The 16199-nt window shown below is 36.2% G+C and overlaps 1 protein-coding gene across 1 annotated transcript; it reads right to left on the reverse strand.

The window, feature by feature from the left end:
- Positions 1–672: 672 nt before the first annotated feature.
- On the reverse strand, positions 673–7776 carry LOC111984709 (probable protein phosphatase 2C 33). The gene is given in 6 exon segments (XM_024016328.2): positions 673–1501; positions 1617–1807; positions 1810–1839; positions 5104–5221; positions 5321–5710; positions 6610–7776. Coding segments are annotated over 6 exon segments (1452 nt in total). The 5' UTR covers positions 6865–7776; the 3' UTR covers positions 673–1033.
- Positions 7777–16199: the final 8423 nt, after the last annotated feature.

Genomic DNA, 16199 nt, shown 5'->3' on the forward strand with positions numbered 1-16199 from the left:
ATCAAAATGTTTGAAGATCCCATTATATTTTCCTTTATATTTTATAATATAAAACAGTAGTTCAGAAAATCACCATCCCTATGCCTAAGTTGATATTGTGAGCTATCTGGGTGGGAGTCAGCCTAATAACCAAAACAAAAGAATTGCAATGTGGCAGGGAACCCAAGTTTTAGGCTGTAAAAGATAGGACAAAAAACTTATGGACAGGCAAACTTTCTCATGGTCAAAAGAAATGGTAGGCCAACCTTGCCCTCCTGCCAGTTATTTAGCACTTGCATAGTCTTGGACCAGCAAACTTCAAATAGCCAAGAAAAAATGGTAGGCCAGCATTGGCCCCCTGCCAGTCATTCAACACACTCAGTTTAAGTCTCATCATGAGCTCTAAACAAATATGTTCTGTTCCATTCAGTCCTTTCATTTTCTTATGGTGAACTAATCAATCTTTTATGCCAGTCGTTTAGCCTTTCAAATATCTGTTTTCTATCTGAGAGTGGCAAACACAAGTAGTAGCTACTAAAAGGATCCATATTATTTCATTTTCATTGGTGAAATAATTTGAACCACAAAGAAGAAAGAAAAGATACTTTTCCAGCATAAGCATGCGCTATAATATAATTTCAGTCCACATCTGAACATGACAAGAAAAGAAATTCAAACACAATACCATTCAAGTTGCACTATAATAGGAGGCTTCATTATCACAAAATTATTATCAACATGACAATTGCCAACAAATCACACAAGGAATTTTAAAAATGAAAAATTGAAATTAAACGAAACTTGACGGAGAGTTGGATTCTACAAAAATTCCAATTCTACCCACACTAGAGAGAGAAAGGACTATTTCCCAGACATCTTAATATAGCCGGGTCCGCCTCTCCGGTTCAAATTTAACATTGATGGCCATATAAATCTTTTTCCCTTTCTGTAGAATATTTAAAAAAAAAAAAAAAAAAAAAAAAAAAAGGAAAAAGAAATATAAACAAATTGAACTATGGATTTCAAAGACAAAGCTAACCTTCTTTCCTTTCCATCATTTCCATGCTTTATCTTCTTTTCCTGGCACAAACCTAGGCAAATTCAACAACGTGTTTACACGAGACACTCCTTCTAGAGCAGACCAGTCTTTTCCCACATCTGTGTGCATTTCCTCCTCCCTTGAGGCATCTTCACTGCTTCCTTCTTGCGGAATCTCATTACCATTTCGGACAGTTCCTGAACGGTCCAAAGTGGCTGGACCAGAGGGATTTTCTTTCTCACTGCAAGACTCAACCTGGTCCACTGAAGTGAGCTGATCATTTAACTTGCTATTGGAAGCAGTACATGTGCAGTTTGTGTCAAGGAAGAGGCAAACTACAGCACAGTCATCAATTTTGGAAGTTGGATATTTGCATCTCCAAGCACGAACTGCTGACTCAACCAGGTACCTAGCCGCAGAGGCACGTGCTGGGGCTGATGCTACAATGTCTACCACTTCTTTGTTTGATAGCACGTCCCAAATCTGTGGAAAAGTCACATTAGTCTTACTTGAAAGTTAAAAGAAATAGTATAGGCAGGCAAAAAAGAAATTCAACTATTGAAATAGAGGACAAAAGACCTAAACTTGGTTCTCTTACCCCATCCGTAGCCAAGACAATAAATTCATCCTTCTCAGTGATGCGCCAATAGGATATATCCGGCACAGAGATCAGACCATAATCTTTTAGGCAGAAATCTCCAAAAGCACGTGCCATGGCAAGGCCAGGGGAGTCATTATTTGGCAGCCAGACACGAGCAACCTCAGGTTCATCCTGGAGAGCAAAAACACGCCTTTACACTTTCGGATTCTCTCCGCTTCCGCTGTAAGGGGAAATAAACAAAGAAAAAGACTTAAGCAAGACATTGACAACAACGAGAAAGAGGATAAACCAAATTGATGGTGAAAAGAAGCGACCAAGCAAGAATAAAATTGATCACTAAAATCTTCCCTTTCTATTTCCTGCTCAATGTTCAAGGTAAATGAAAACAATTAACCTGTATATCAAGAAACCCCACTCCAAAAGAGAAATGGACAAACCACAAATATGCAAGCCCCTAATTGTGACATCATAAACCAGCAAATCCTGTTTACCAAGAAGGTCCTTCAATTCATAATTGACATTACATCATAATGCAAGCCTAATGCCAACTGTTTGCCTCATGCCAAACCACAACAATACCAGCACCCCAATCATGTTAGATTAATGGATCCTGCAAATTAATGGGCTTCTAGGTTTTTTTCCCATCAGTTACAACAGTGAACTTTAAGGCCATTTCCGTCTGATTCATAAATATAATATTCTATAAATTAGTCCATTATAGAATCATCAGTGGAGTCCTAGTGGATTGTATGCTTGCTCCTTTAGTCATTACCCATCATGGTAATGTTAGATTTTCTCCAACTATTTTATAGATTTTACCATTGCAATCTAACATGTGCCTCAACTATTTCTAGTGCGTTCTAATTTGCCCACTACTCTGCTTCATGTATTGACAGTCCTAAAATTTCAATAATTTGTTGTTCTTAACAATTGTACCAAACATATAATGCTAGACCATCATTTAAGAATTAATTGTTAAAATAGAAACAAATTTTAGGAATTAAAAGCTGACAAGTTCTTTAGCAGGTTTCTTCTAAATGACAGGACTACCATGTTGTAAACTGAGATAATTGAAAGATAGATTAGTCAATTCGAGGTGACTAGCCTCCTGAACTTGAAAGAGGAAATAGACATTTTTGGTTAATTTTCTGCTTACTTTGTTCATAATTCCTATGTACATAAATACTAGTGAGAAGATAAGCTTCATCACAACCAAGTCCTAAAACATAGGATCCGACTCCTATTTAAATTTAAATACAAATTGAAATTAAATCATAATCCTCATCCTAATCTACTACATAATTTTATTAGAATTCTATTAAAATTCAAACTTCTTCAACTACTTCAGAGTTATTTGCCATTTGGCCTTGGGACACAACATTCCCTTCCCCTTTAGATGAATCTTGTCCTCAAAGATTCTGCAACATTGAAATTAACCCTTGCTCACATTGATTGGAGAATACTCGGCCTCGGATTTTAAAGTGTTGAAGGAAAATTATGACCATGGAGACTTGCACCAATTCTTTAACCATTTCTGTGAGCACTAGAAACAAAAATAGCTTGCTTCTCATACCCTTGAACTCATCGGGAATGACAAATTCAATGTATGGGATTGAGATCGGCTCATTTGAATTCAGGAAAAGATCCCTTTGATCAATCTTTTCCACTTCATTGAACCTTTGATCTTCTAACTAAATTTTTGTAGAAAGTGCACCCTCCAACGTATTACTTTCTTGAATTGTTGGTGATGCTTAGAGCACATCACTTTGATTCTCCAAAAGTTCATGGGATCCTTGATCTTTTGATTGTTCTTTGAGTTCCAAGAGTATATTGCATTGTTTATCTAAGACCTCTATCATTTGATCCCACGAATCTTGCATCCTTGATATGCTTTTGGACATGTCCTTGACAATCTCTAACAATGGTTAACATGCTCTGACATTGTTCGTTTTTCTTCAGGATTGAAGCTTTGATATAAGCTAGACATGATTTACCTAGAGCTTGATGCAAAAACTGAATTTTCTTTTCTTTCTTTTTTTGGGTGTGGATCATGGGACTAGTGTGTGGGGTTTTTTTAGGATGGGTCAGGAACTATTTGGGGTTTTAAGGCAGGGGCTAATAAAAAGCAAGTTGGAGGTGGTATGATTACTGGTTCACAAGTTGGACTCTTGATGGAACGGGTTGTTTGGGGCTTGCAGATCTGGTGTTGTTTTGCTTTTTTTCTTTCTTTTTCTTCTTCTTCTTTTCTTTTTTTTTCTTTTTTTTTTTTTTTTTTTTTTTTTTTTGGGTGCATTGTAGTTGGTGGCTGGCTGAGGAAGATGGTGGGGGTTGGCTTTGATACCAAATGTTGTGAACTAAGATAATTGAAGGATAGATTAGTGAATTCGAGGTGACTAGCCTCCTGAACTTGAGAGAGGAAATAGACATTTTTGGTTAATTTTCTGCTTACTTCATTCATAATTACTACATACAAAAATACTAATGAGGAGATAAGCTTCATCACAACCAAGTCCTAAAACATAGGATCCAACTCCTATTTAAATTTAAATACAAATTGAAATTAAATCCTAATCCTCATCCTAATCTACTACATAATTTTATTAGAATTCTATTCCAATTCAAACTTCTTCAACTACTTCAGAGTTATTTGCCATTTGGCCTTGGGACACAACATTATACAAAATGTTGTTAACTGAGATAATTGAAAGATAGATTAGTCAATTCGAGTTGACTAGCCTTCTAAATTTGAGAGAGCAAATAGACATTTTTGGTTAATTTTCTGCTTACTTCATTCATAATTCCTACATACATAAATACTAGTGAGGAGATAAGCTTCATCACAACCAAGTCCTAAAACATAGGATCCAACTCCTATTTAAATTTAAATACAAATTGAAATTAAATCCTAATCCTCATCCTAATCTACTACATAATTTTATTAGAATTCTATTCAAATTCAAACTTCTTCAACTACTTCAGAGTTATTTGCCATTAGGCCTTGGACACAACATATATGAGACATTTATCTCATTCTTAAGTATCAAGATGCACCCTTCTAGCAAAATAGTTAGGATAGCTTTTGCAAATGCTGAACTAATGATGGCACATCCAATGTTCTCTTAGCTCACCCCACTCCCCCCAATCCAACGAAACCCTAACCACAACCCCCCCCCCCCCAAAAAAAAAAAAAAAAAAAAAGCTTCCCCTCTACAATAGATATATATATATATAGAAATATGAAGGTCTAGGTCCAAGCATGGCTTTTGCAATCAAGATAGCTCAAGATTACAAAACTAACTAGGATTACCCAAATGAAACCAAAGATCAAACTAAAATTTAGATGTAAGTCTAAAAAGGCACATTCTATGTGTGTGTATCACACAGAACAAGGTCATGTACATGTGTAGATTAAAAGGTAGTAGTAGGAAAGACCTTAATTGAGAGAGAGAGAGAGAGAGAGAGAGAGAGAGAGAGAGAGAGAGACCTGGAAGATTTGGTTTAAGATCCACAGTCAATTGAACTGCAATTAAAGAATCATCATTTTCTCTTGTACCCAATACCGCTCTGGAATCCCCAACGTTTCCAATGATAAGATCCCGACCCTAAAACATGCAGCCATTGCTATTCATAAGCATGAAGAGAATATCAAAATATACTAACATCATATTGGAAACAAGTTTCTAATGGTTGAAGACAAAAACCTGTTTAACCAGAGTTACTGCTGTTGTCCCACTACAGAAGCAATTAATGCTTGGATGCACTCTCAGTTCCCTGTCCATGACTCTAAAAGCCTTCAGAAATGACTCTTTCAGAGTCTGAAAGATCTCGGGATGCTTATCTGCTTCCTCAAGATCAATGGAGACCCTGGATTCTTCATCAACAGATATGAAGGGAGTATCTTCCGAGTTCATGCTTCCAGCAGTAGTAAGGCTGATCTCTTTGAGAACATCCTCACTGGTTATGTTCACTTCCCAATGGGCACTCAGTTTCAGAGGAAGAGAATCTCTCACTCTCTTTGCAACCATGTGACCATAGGGACCATGGCCATCAAAAACACCACAGAAAATTGTGTCTGTTCTGGAACCAAAGTTCTGGAACCCACAGTTTAAAAAACAAAATCTAATAAGCAAGCAAACTGAGATATTGCTACTGCTACTATTAAGTATACAAAAGCAAGAATGTTGACATCATATAACATAGATAATTCTAAAGAATATTCTGATAATAAGAAGATATAGACATACAAAGGAAAATAAACAAGGAGCCAGTATGGAAGTAATACTATGAGCACAATTATGATGGAGCAGTCTGAGTTCTGACATTCATGGAAAACTTCATACATTTAACTCAACCAAGCCTTAATACCAACTAATTGGGGCCACCTAAAATGTCAAACACATGTAAGAAACCGGCAGAATGGCTTGTTTATGGGATCTTTGAATTACATGATATGAAGGTGAGCCAATTCTTTTGATCCTCATACACACTGTCTAGTGATGACAAGAGTGAACTGAAAACAAAAGAAGGTAAAGTTCAACTTGCCACCATAGAAGTGTGGTTTGGAGAGGCAACTGAAAGTAGACAATTTCCTGAAAACAAAATATAGAGAAGCTGCAAGCAATTAATACAAACTTGCTGCTTTTTCTTGTACTCTAAAGTAGAATTTCCTCCATCTGAATGCATCACTATACATGAGTTAAATATGAGGATAAGATCAGAATTGCAGTGGAAGACTAAATCTTGATATATAATTAATATATCAGTTAAATACCCATCAAAGCTACAGATCATTATTCTACCATTCAATTGGCTAGACAAGCAATTGCAAAAAGAGCATATTCTTTTATTCAAGAAAGAAATAACTTTTTTTAATAGTTTGTTTGCCATGATATTCAAGAATCAACATAAATAAATCTAACTCTAACTAAACAACCAAAAATTTGACCAGAAATAATATGCTGAGCAGGTGATGATGAGAAAGAGCTGTCACCTCCCAAACAATCATGGCATCTTGATTGGTCCCTTTTTTGCCTTGTTGGGTAAACAGAGATGCCACTTCACTAGACCCATTCAAGAACATCCTCCCCGGAATCCTATGCAGAGGTTCATCCCTCCGGTACTCAAATGAAGAATTCCGTGAGCCGAACCGTTTTTTCGAGCTCTTTCTCTTCCTGACCCCCACTGCAGGGGACAAGGGTGAACCAGGGAGAGGGCTCCTGCTTTCTGCAGACAAGCAGGACCCCATTCTGAGGGCCCTGACAATGTTTAGTATGCACTCCAGAGGAGCCAGCCAATAAGACCCCCTATTCTCAATTGATGGATCCGTCAGAAACCCCTTTATAAACTTCTTTTCTTTCTCCACAGCCTCACCCTCTTGAAATCACACACTCCTTTACCAAATCTAAAGGATTCACACCCTAAATATCCAATTTTTCTATTGAAATCACAATCTATCACCAAATTGGCACAGCCTAAACAAATGTGAACCCAAATTCTGGAAAAACAGAAACCAGAATTCAATTCTCAATTTACACCGCCCACCAGCAAAGAAAAGGTAACTTTTTTGTAACGGAATTGGGATAAAAGCACCAATGAGAAAGGAGGACTCCACCACCTTTTAAGCTATATTTTAATCACAAATATGCTAAAAAGGCTTTCTTTGAAATAAATAAATAAATAAATAACATAGGTCATGCAGCACAAAGAACAACAAATCTATATAGAAAGATATATATCCAGAAACAACTCTCTCTCTCTCTCAAAAAAAAAAAAAAAAAAAAAAGAGAAAAGCAATCACAAATAACCAAATCTCACAAAAAATAGAAAACTTGCTCAATATCTAATACAATCCCACAAATTTTGTCCGAAATGAAAGCAGAGCACTTGAAGCAGTGATTTCGATTATCAGATCAAGCTTTATAAAGAAGCGAGATAAAAGGAAAATCGTATCAGAATATGCACAGACCAAAGGAGTGTTTGGCTTGGCACAGAGGATGCCAACAAAATGAAGAGAGAGAGAGAGCAGTGGAGTTAACAGGTTGGCGCAAAAGGAGTGCTTTCATGAACGTTACCACAACACAACAAATGGGTAAACAGAGAATTTCACAAAAGAGCAAGGTAGAGAGAGAAAGCGAGGTAAGGACACCAACCAAAAAATATAATTAAAAAATTAAAAACGAAAGTCCCAATTGGAGAAAAAATTACAACCACCAAAGGAGGAAAAAAGATCCCACAAAACCCGTTCTTAAAAAGACGTGACCTTCATACACACAGATTTTTATTTATTTTTTAAAAGAGGGAGATATTATCTTATTACAAGGAAATAAAGGATAGAAAAATTAAGCGAATTCGAGTGAAAATGGCAACTTTTTTACGAGTAGTAGTATTATTTTGCAATTGTAAAAATTGTAGCATATATTTTGCTTTTCTTTATTTTTTTATTAAAGAGAGAGATTGTACATGAAATTTTGGGATTTTACTTATTGGTCGGGAAGTGAGATACCATTTTCCATTTCCATGGCTAGGAGCTTCTGTGTTTTTACTTTTTTTGCGCTAACATGTTTTTGGCTTTGTAAATTACTCCTCAATTTGCTTATGAGGATAATAATAAATAACAGCGAAAATGCAATACTTTTTCCTTAAAAAAATACAATTAAATTTGAATTTATATTGCCTACTTTTAATGATAGTTATTTACCAAGATAGTAATAAATTTATATCTCCACAAACATTTTTTTTTTTTGGTAAAAAGGAAAATATTATAAGAGAAATAATATGTCTACAATATTTTTAAGAAAAACGTTGTAAAATTATTATAGACGTAGCATCTCTTATATTATAAACAACTAAGAGCAACCAAACTCAGGACAAAGCCTGATTGAATACAAGCCTTGGCTATCAGCCTCAAAGGTTTTTTTTTTTTAATGTCCACAGGCGGACAGGAATGTAAAACAAACTCAAAAACTTGTAAGGGGCCTAGTCTAGCAAGCTGATCAGCGCACATATTAGCTTCTCGAAAAACATGCTGAATACGAAATTGGGTAAAACCACTAAGTAACTGTCTGCAGTCCTCAAAAAGGCCAGAAACAACAATATTAGAGTAGCTCGGGTTGGTGAGAGCTTCAACTAAAGCCTTCGCATCTAACTCCACGATAAGGGCAGTCATATTCATCTGCTGGCAAAGGAGAAAACCATCCCTAAGAGCCTATAATTCTACAAGGAAGCTGTTCACTTTCCCAAGTTTCCTTGCAAAACCTGCAACCCAACTACCAGCTTCATCTCTTAGCATAGCCCCTCCACCAGCCAATCCCAGCAACGCATTTGAGGCCCCATCTGTATTCAATTTCATCTAGCCTACCTCTGGCTTTTCCCACCTGATTTTTCGGGATCTCTTACTGCGGATGCTCCTGGCACGATCTGTGCACAAGTAAAATTATGTGGCTTGAGCAATTATTCCTTTTGCCAGTCTCGGGTTGCTGGTTCTCTACTTGAAAACAAAATTATTTTGTTGTCTCCAAATCTCCCAAACAGCAAAAAGAAATAAAACATTCCAAGGTGGGCTGATCAGACTATGGCTTTGTACACTTTTGCCGTTTATAGTGAGCCACTCCCTTAAATTTTGAGTGAAGAAGCTGGAGTTTGAAACACGGATGCCCAGCTGATACCAAACAGCTTTGGCCATATTACAATCCCGAAGGGCATGGGTTATAGTTTCCAAATCTATTTGGCACAAAGGGCAAGAAGTATCTACTAACATTCCTTTCCTAGCAAGGCAGCTTTTAACTCCAATAATCTCATGCATGCTTTTCCAAACAAAAGCTTGGATTTTTGGGAGGGTGTATGCTTTCCATATCTAGCTTCCAGAGAAAGGGGGGTCCTCTAAAGAATTGGCATCCAGCAAATATGCACTTCTCATCTCAAAATTGCCCATTTGGGATAGTTTCCAAACCAGCTTGTCACCTCCCCTCACAATGATAGGCATAGGAGTGCCTTGAATCTCTGCCTTCACATTCTCAAGAAGCTCAAAAGGGATCATGGACCAATTCTAGCTACCATAAGGTGTAATGACGTCTCTTACCTTCAGTTCCAAATCGGCCTGTGGAATAGGACCATGTATGACATTCCTAATCGGACTGAGATTAGTCCAAGCATCAGTCCAAAAGTTTAAGGTACTATCCCGACCCGAGTTCCACTTGATTCCCTTGTTAAAGGTATCTTCACCTCTTCTCATACCTCTCCAAGTAGGGGAAGAAGACAGCCTAGCTTCTTAGCTAGAACTAATTCGCCTCTTAGTGCAATACTTATTCTTGAGAACCCAAACCCAAAGAGCATCAGTTTCCGTGTGGAATCTCCAATTAAGTTTAGTTAATAAGGCTATGTTCCTACCTTTAGCTGTTTGAAGCCTCAATCCCCCTAGGTCCTTAGGTTTAGTTACTTTCCCCCAGTTAACCCAATGCATTTTCTTCTTAGTTTTAGTAGACCCCCATAGGAAATTCCTGTTGACTCTATCCATACCAACAAGGACCTTATTCAGAAGGTAGACATTTTGCATGACATATGCTAGGATGGTGGAGGAAGAGGCTTGGATGAGGACCCTTCGTCCAGCCATTGAGATAAGATTAGCTTTCCACCTCGAAAGCTTCTGTTTCACTCTATCAAGGACAAAATCAAAATCATAGCTTCTGCTCCTTGAGTGCTTCAAAGGGAAACCTAGGTATTTTCCTAGGTTTGGAGTTGTTTGAAACCCGAGGATGTCCACTAAAGAATCCCTTTGATCAAGATCTACATTCGGTGAGAAGTAAATCCAGGATTTTGCTTCACTTACCACTTGCCCAGATTTGGAACAAAACTCCTGGAGAACTCTTTTGATTGTACTACAATTCTTTGGAGTAGCTTTGGCAAAGAGTACCAAGTCATCAGCAAAAAAAGAGGTGAGAGAAGGCTGGTCTGCTTCTCGAGGTTTTCACCTTCATCCAAAGATGTTCACTGTACTTCTCATCAATTAGTTGCCTAAGGAATTCCATGCACAGAATAAAAAGATACAGAGAGAGTGGATCACCTTGTCTGATGCCTCTAGAGGGCCAAAAGGGGTCCATGCATCCGCCATTAAAAAGCAGTAAGGTAGATGCTAAGGAGATGCAGCTCAATAAGGTTTTTCGAAAAATTGAACCGTATAAGCATCTCTCTAATAAAGCTCCATTCAAGTTTGTCATAGGCCTTCTCTAGGTCCAATTTAATCACCATATAGCCATTCCTCCCTTTGGCTCTCCCTAGAGTGTGGATAAGTTCTTGGACTATGATGGTGTTGTCTACACCCTTCTTCCCAGAACAAAAGCTGCTTGGTATGGAGACACCAACCTTTCCAAGTGTGGTCTTATTCTCGCCACAATGATCTTGGTGACAATCTTATAGACAGAATTACATAAACTGATCGGCCTATAGTTACCAATAGTCTCAGGACCTTGGATTTTTGGAATGAGGACTATAAGAGTACAGTTAAGGTATTTTGGAACCTTCCTCTCTCTAAAGCCTTTCATCACTTCCTCCCTAACTGAATCCCCAACTATAAGCCAAAATCTCTGGAAGAAACCAGCATGCAGACCATCCGGGCCTGGGGCTTTAAAGGCTTTCATGGACCAAAGGGCTTCTTTTATCTCAGCAGGAGACACCAAATCAGCAAGCTTGAATTTGTCCTCATCGGAAAGTTGGACTTGCCAATTAGAAATATGATCAGTGCACTAATCAACTTTGGATTGAGATGTAGTGTATAAAGAAATATACCCAGACCTAAAGTGCTCCATCACATCCCTCTCATTTGTGATCCACTCCCCTTCGTTGTTCTTAACTGAAGCAATGTGATTTCTCTTCCTTCGAGCAAGGGCAAATATATGATAGAATGAGGTGTTGCGATCACCTTGAATCATCCAGTTAACCCTGGATTTCAGAGCCCATAAGTCACATTCCTCATCCAAAATATTCCCCAGCTCTAGATTGAGATTGTTTTCTAGCTCAATAAGTAAGGCACTCCGCCTTGCTGACATAGTTGTCAGTATCGTACGATACGCGATACGTATCGTACGATACGTATCGAATCGTGTGTAAAAAGTTCCGTATCGTATCAGCGTATCGTAAGTGCTCATGAATCGTACGATACAATGTGTGTATCGTATGAATCGTATCGTATCGTAAAATTGTACGTATCGTACGATACATAGACAAATGCTTTAAAATGAAATTTTTTGTTAAAATTTGTACTTTTATTTGAATCTAACAAGTTGTTAGATTTGTTTTTAACACAAAATTATTAGTTTTCTTAATTTAGCTTACTAAAATAACATATTCATAAGTTTTTTTCTCCTCCCTCCTACAATTGACTACACAGTACACACTTACCTTTCACTTTAATATTTTAAATTTTTATAAAATTTTTTATTTTTATTTTAATTGTTATTGTTTCTAGTCCTAGGAGTGAGGAGAGGCGAGTTTTATGGAGTAATTTGTTTAAGGTGGTTGAGCTCTATAATAAGCCTTGGATCATGGTAGGGATATTAATGAGTCACTGGTTGGAGGGATAAATTTGGGGGAGGGGAGTGAGCCTCAATCGATCCTTGTTATTTAAAGAATGTCTGGATAGGTGCAACATGATTGATATGGGTTTTTCCGGTCCAAGGTATAGTTGGACAAACAAAAGGGATATAAATGATCTCATTCTCCAAAGGATTGACAGGTTCTTTATGAACCCAAGCTGGTGCACACTATATTCGGATGCTAAGGTTACTCATTTGCCCAGGTGCCACTCTGATCACTGTCCGGTCCTCATGGAAGCTTTTCCGGTCCAAACTATCAAACTAACCTGACCTTTCTGCTTTCAGAGTTTCTAGTTAACTGACATGTCTTTTCCGAAGGTCGTGACTAAAGCATGGAGCCAGAATAGAAGACTAGGTGATTCTATAGATACCTTCACCAAAGATGTTGCCTTGTGGAATAAAAACAGCTTTGGAAACATTCATGCCAAGAAGAAAAGAGTCATTGCAAGACTTTATGGGGTTCAGAGAGATTTATCAGCAAGCATAGTTGTCAAATCGTGAATCGTATCGTGAATCGATTTTTAATTTTTTTGTATCGTGTATCGTAAGATACACAAACACTTAATAAAATTTATAAAAAATTATAAATATACATATATAAATGATATATTCATTATAAATTTTAAATATGTTCAACTAATGACTAATTTATTCATCACTTAGGTAATAATATTTAACAAACTAATTAAATAAATCAAACTAGCATGTGTTCATAACATACACATTAAAATTACTTAAATTCAAAAGTGATAATATATTACAAATGACTCAAAAATAAAAATTTATTTTCATCATATTCATCAAATTGCCTAATCAACCCCATCTAAGTTAACGCTATCATCATATTTATAATTTTGCAAATTTATTTCTTCATTAAAATTTTCTTCATTGTTATTCGTCATTAACATTTACTATCTCTTCTTGTTCTTTCCATTTCTATAAATTTTTTTTGGCATTCTAGTTTCTTGGACTTATAACAATAACAATTAAAATAAAAATAAAAAATTTTATAAAAATTTAAAATATTAAAGTGAAAGGTAAGTGTGTACTGTGTAGTCAATTGTAGGAGGGAGGGGAAAAAAACTTATGAATATGTTATTTTAGTAAGCTAAATTAAGAAAACTAATAATTTTGTGTTAAAAACAAATCTAACAACTTGTTAGATTCAAATAAAAGTACAAATTTTAACAAAAAATCTCATTTTAAAGCATTTGTCTATGTATCGTACGATACGTACAATTTTACGATACGATACGATTCATACGATACACACACTGTATCGTACGATTCATGAGTACTTACGATACGCTGATACGATACGGAACTTTTTACACACGATTCGATACGTATCGTACGATACGTATCGTGTATCGTACGATACTGACAACTATGTTTATTATAAGTAAATAGATTAATTTTCTTTTGCAATTATTAAGGTGATAAATGGAGATTAGTGTAACATAATTACATAAACCCACCATTAACATTATCTTTATTATACGTCAATCACAACATACTATCTCAAGCATTGTGACAAGTGACGAGATTGAGCCTCACCCCTCAACAAAACCTAATCCATAGTTTGTTATGCTAAGTATCATATAACACAAGGCTTGAATTGTGTTGACATGAAAGTCTGGCTAGGAAAAGGCCCATTTTGGATTGTCTATCATTTTGGTTTCGGTCTCCACTGCAAAAGGCCAATTGGGCTAAGGACTGTATTCTAGCTTTTGTTTCTTTTGCTGGTTACTTTTGGGCCGTCTGTTGAAATGTCATTGTGCTCTTAATTGCTCTATATTTTACTCTTTTGTATAACCCACTGATGGCCTAGTACTACTCTGTATTTTTTTTCTGAGAAAATAAAAATAGACAAAGAAATAATTTATTTATTTTTGGTTGGATCTGGGAGCCTTTTCTCTGCTGAGGGTCGTTGATGAAGTTGTACATATAAGCTAATAAGGTCGGGCTTAAAGGAATTGGAAGCCCAATCGGAGGGTTGAGTGGACTTCTTGTGGGCTAAACTCTGAGGGACCTAGCTTATGACCCTTTTCCACGAGAATTGGGCCTTAGTGTTGGGTGGCTAATAGAGCATGGGCTAGTATATTCATAAGGGCCTCTTCAAGTTCATTTATAATCCATCGAGTTTCTTGTGAGTTGTGAGACAACCTTATATAACATCTCTCTCAGATTTGGTGAATTCCATACCATTAAGGAATTCATATGTTCTCATAGGGGTGATGTATAGGTTGATTTTACCGTATAATTTTTCGAGCTAGTAAATATTGAGCTATTTGTGTTCATTTGGGAACAATTTATTTAATTTTTTGTTGAAAGTCTGTTAATGTATATTTATACTTTGAAAAATTTGGGAAAAGTAAGAACAAGTGAGGTCTTAAAAAGTTATACACAAAAATTAAAAAGCAAAAAACTAGCTTATAAATTGTACCCAAACACACACAGAAACAATTAGCTTTCTATATGAAAAGAAAAGCAAAAATAACTATAAATTTATTAAAAGCAAATTAAGATTCAAGCCCAAAGAAAGGGGTGAAAAAGGCAATGGGGCTTAAATTTTTGTTTTTCTATTAATTAATGAATTTATTCATGGATTTGAGCTTTATTTATAAATGATTTGCTGTAAAATATTATTTCAAATTTATAATAACGCAAATGTTTTTGTTTGGACAAAATCTTCAAAAGTAAAACTATTATGTGTCACTAAATTTATATCACATATTTTGAAATTAACATTCAAGTTTTCAAGTTTTTTAATTTTGTGCTTGATTGGGACATATATTTGTCTTGGCTTATGCATGAGCCCTTTTATTTTATTTTATTTTTTGCAGAGAGAGAACGAGAGACTCATTTTAAAAGAAGAGTAATGTTAAGGACAAAAATTTTTATAATTTTGTTTCTCAATTGTTAATGTAGCAAGTCACTTTCACATAAACTTACTACTAAGTACTAGCATTACTTTAATTGTTTTATTAATGTCAATCACAGTATGTGTAAGGACCAGATTTGTGGCTCAGTCCAGGATGAGAGGACTTAGGCTCAAAAGGCCCAAAACAATGAATTTGTAGAGAGTGGGTCAAAGAACTAGGCCCTAGTGAACTGATCAACGGCTCATATGGAATCGGATGACAATCATGCACAAATAAGAAATACTAACATGAACGAACTTCTTGTTCGAGGAGGCCAGTGTTCCTATCAATCCACTTAATAGCGTCCCCCCTATTCTCATTGTTACCCCCCAGTTTATACTCCCATCCCCTTTCTTTCATCCTTCCACGTGTAGATTTAGATTGATAGTATTGATACTTGTCCCATCAGCTCCTCCCTAAAGTGTTTGGGAGTAGCTGTAAGGCTATAAAACATTGCTCAGTCAGCTGTAGAGCATTCAATACTATGTTAGCAGCTTTTTCTTAGATATTTCATAGCTATCCTTTGTCATTTTCCTTCTTGATACCTATCCTTTATGGTAGAATGGTTCGGAGCGTTGCTCTTGATGGCAAACCATACTTTCTGACCTCGGTCTCACCCAGCCGAGGAGGGATTCTTCCTTGGGGCACCCCTTGGGTGGCTTTAACAAGATCTTTCTCTTCACTTACTAATGCAGATCCTTATGTAAGTGTTTTACTCATCCTCGTATTGTTTGGCATCCTCAGATTGGGCCTTTGGCCCAATATATACATAGATATGAGCTCCTAGGCCTTTCCCCCCTACAGTATGTAATCTCAACCATTATAAAAATTATAAAAAAAAAAAAGAAAAAAAAAAGAAAAAAAAAAGAAGAAGGTATTTTAGGTGTTTGGTAAGAGAGTTTAAATACAATTATCTTGTTTGAACGAGAAAAAAAAGGAAATAATGAAAACTCTATATAGAAAACATCAACCAAATAATAGACTTAAGTGTGGGACCCACCATTTTGTAAATTCCAAAAAAAAAAAAATTGTATTTAAACTCTCTTACCAAACACCTAAAATACCTTCTT

This window comes from Quercus suber, unplaced genomic scaffold (assembly GCF_002906115.3).
Source record: "Quercus suber isolate HL8 unplaced genomic scaffold, Cork oak 2.0 scaffold_58, whole genome shotgun sequence".
Classification (NCBI taxonomy): Eukaryota; Viridiplantae; Streptophyta; class Magnoliopsida; order Fagales; family Fagaceae; genus Quercus; species Quercus suber.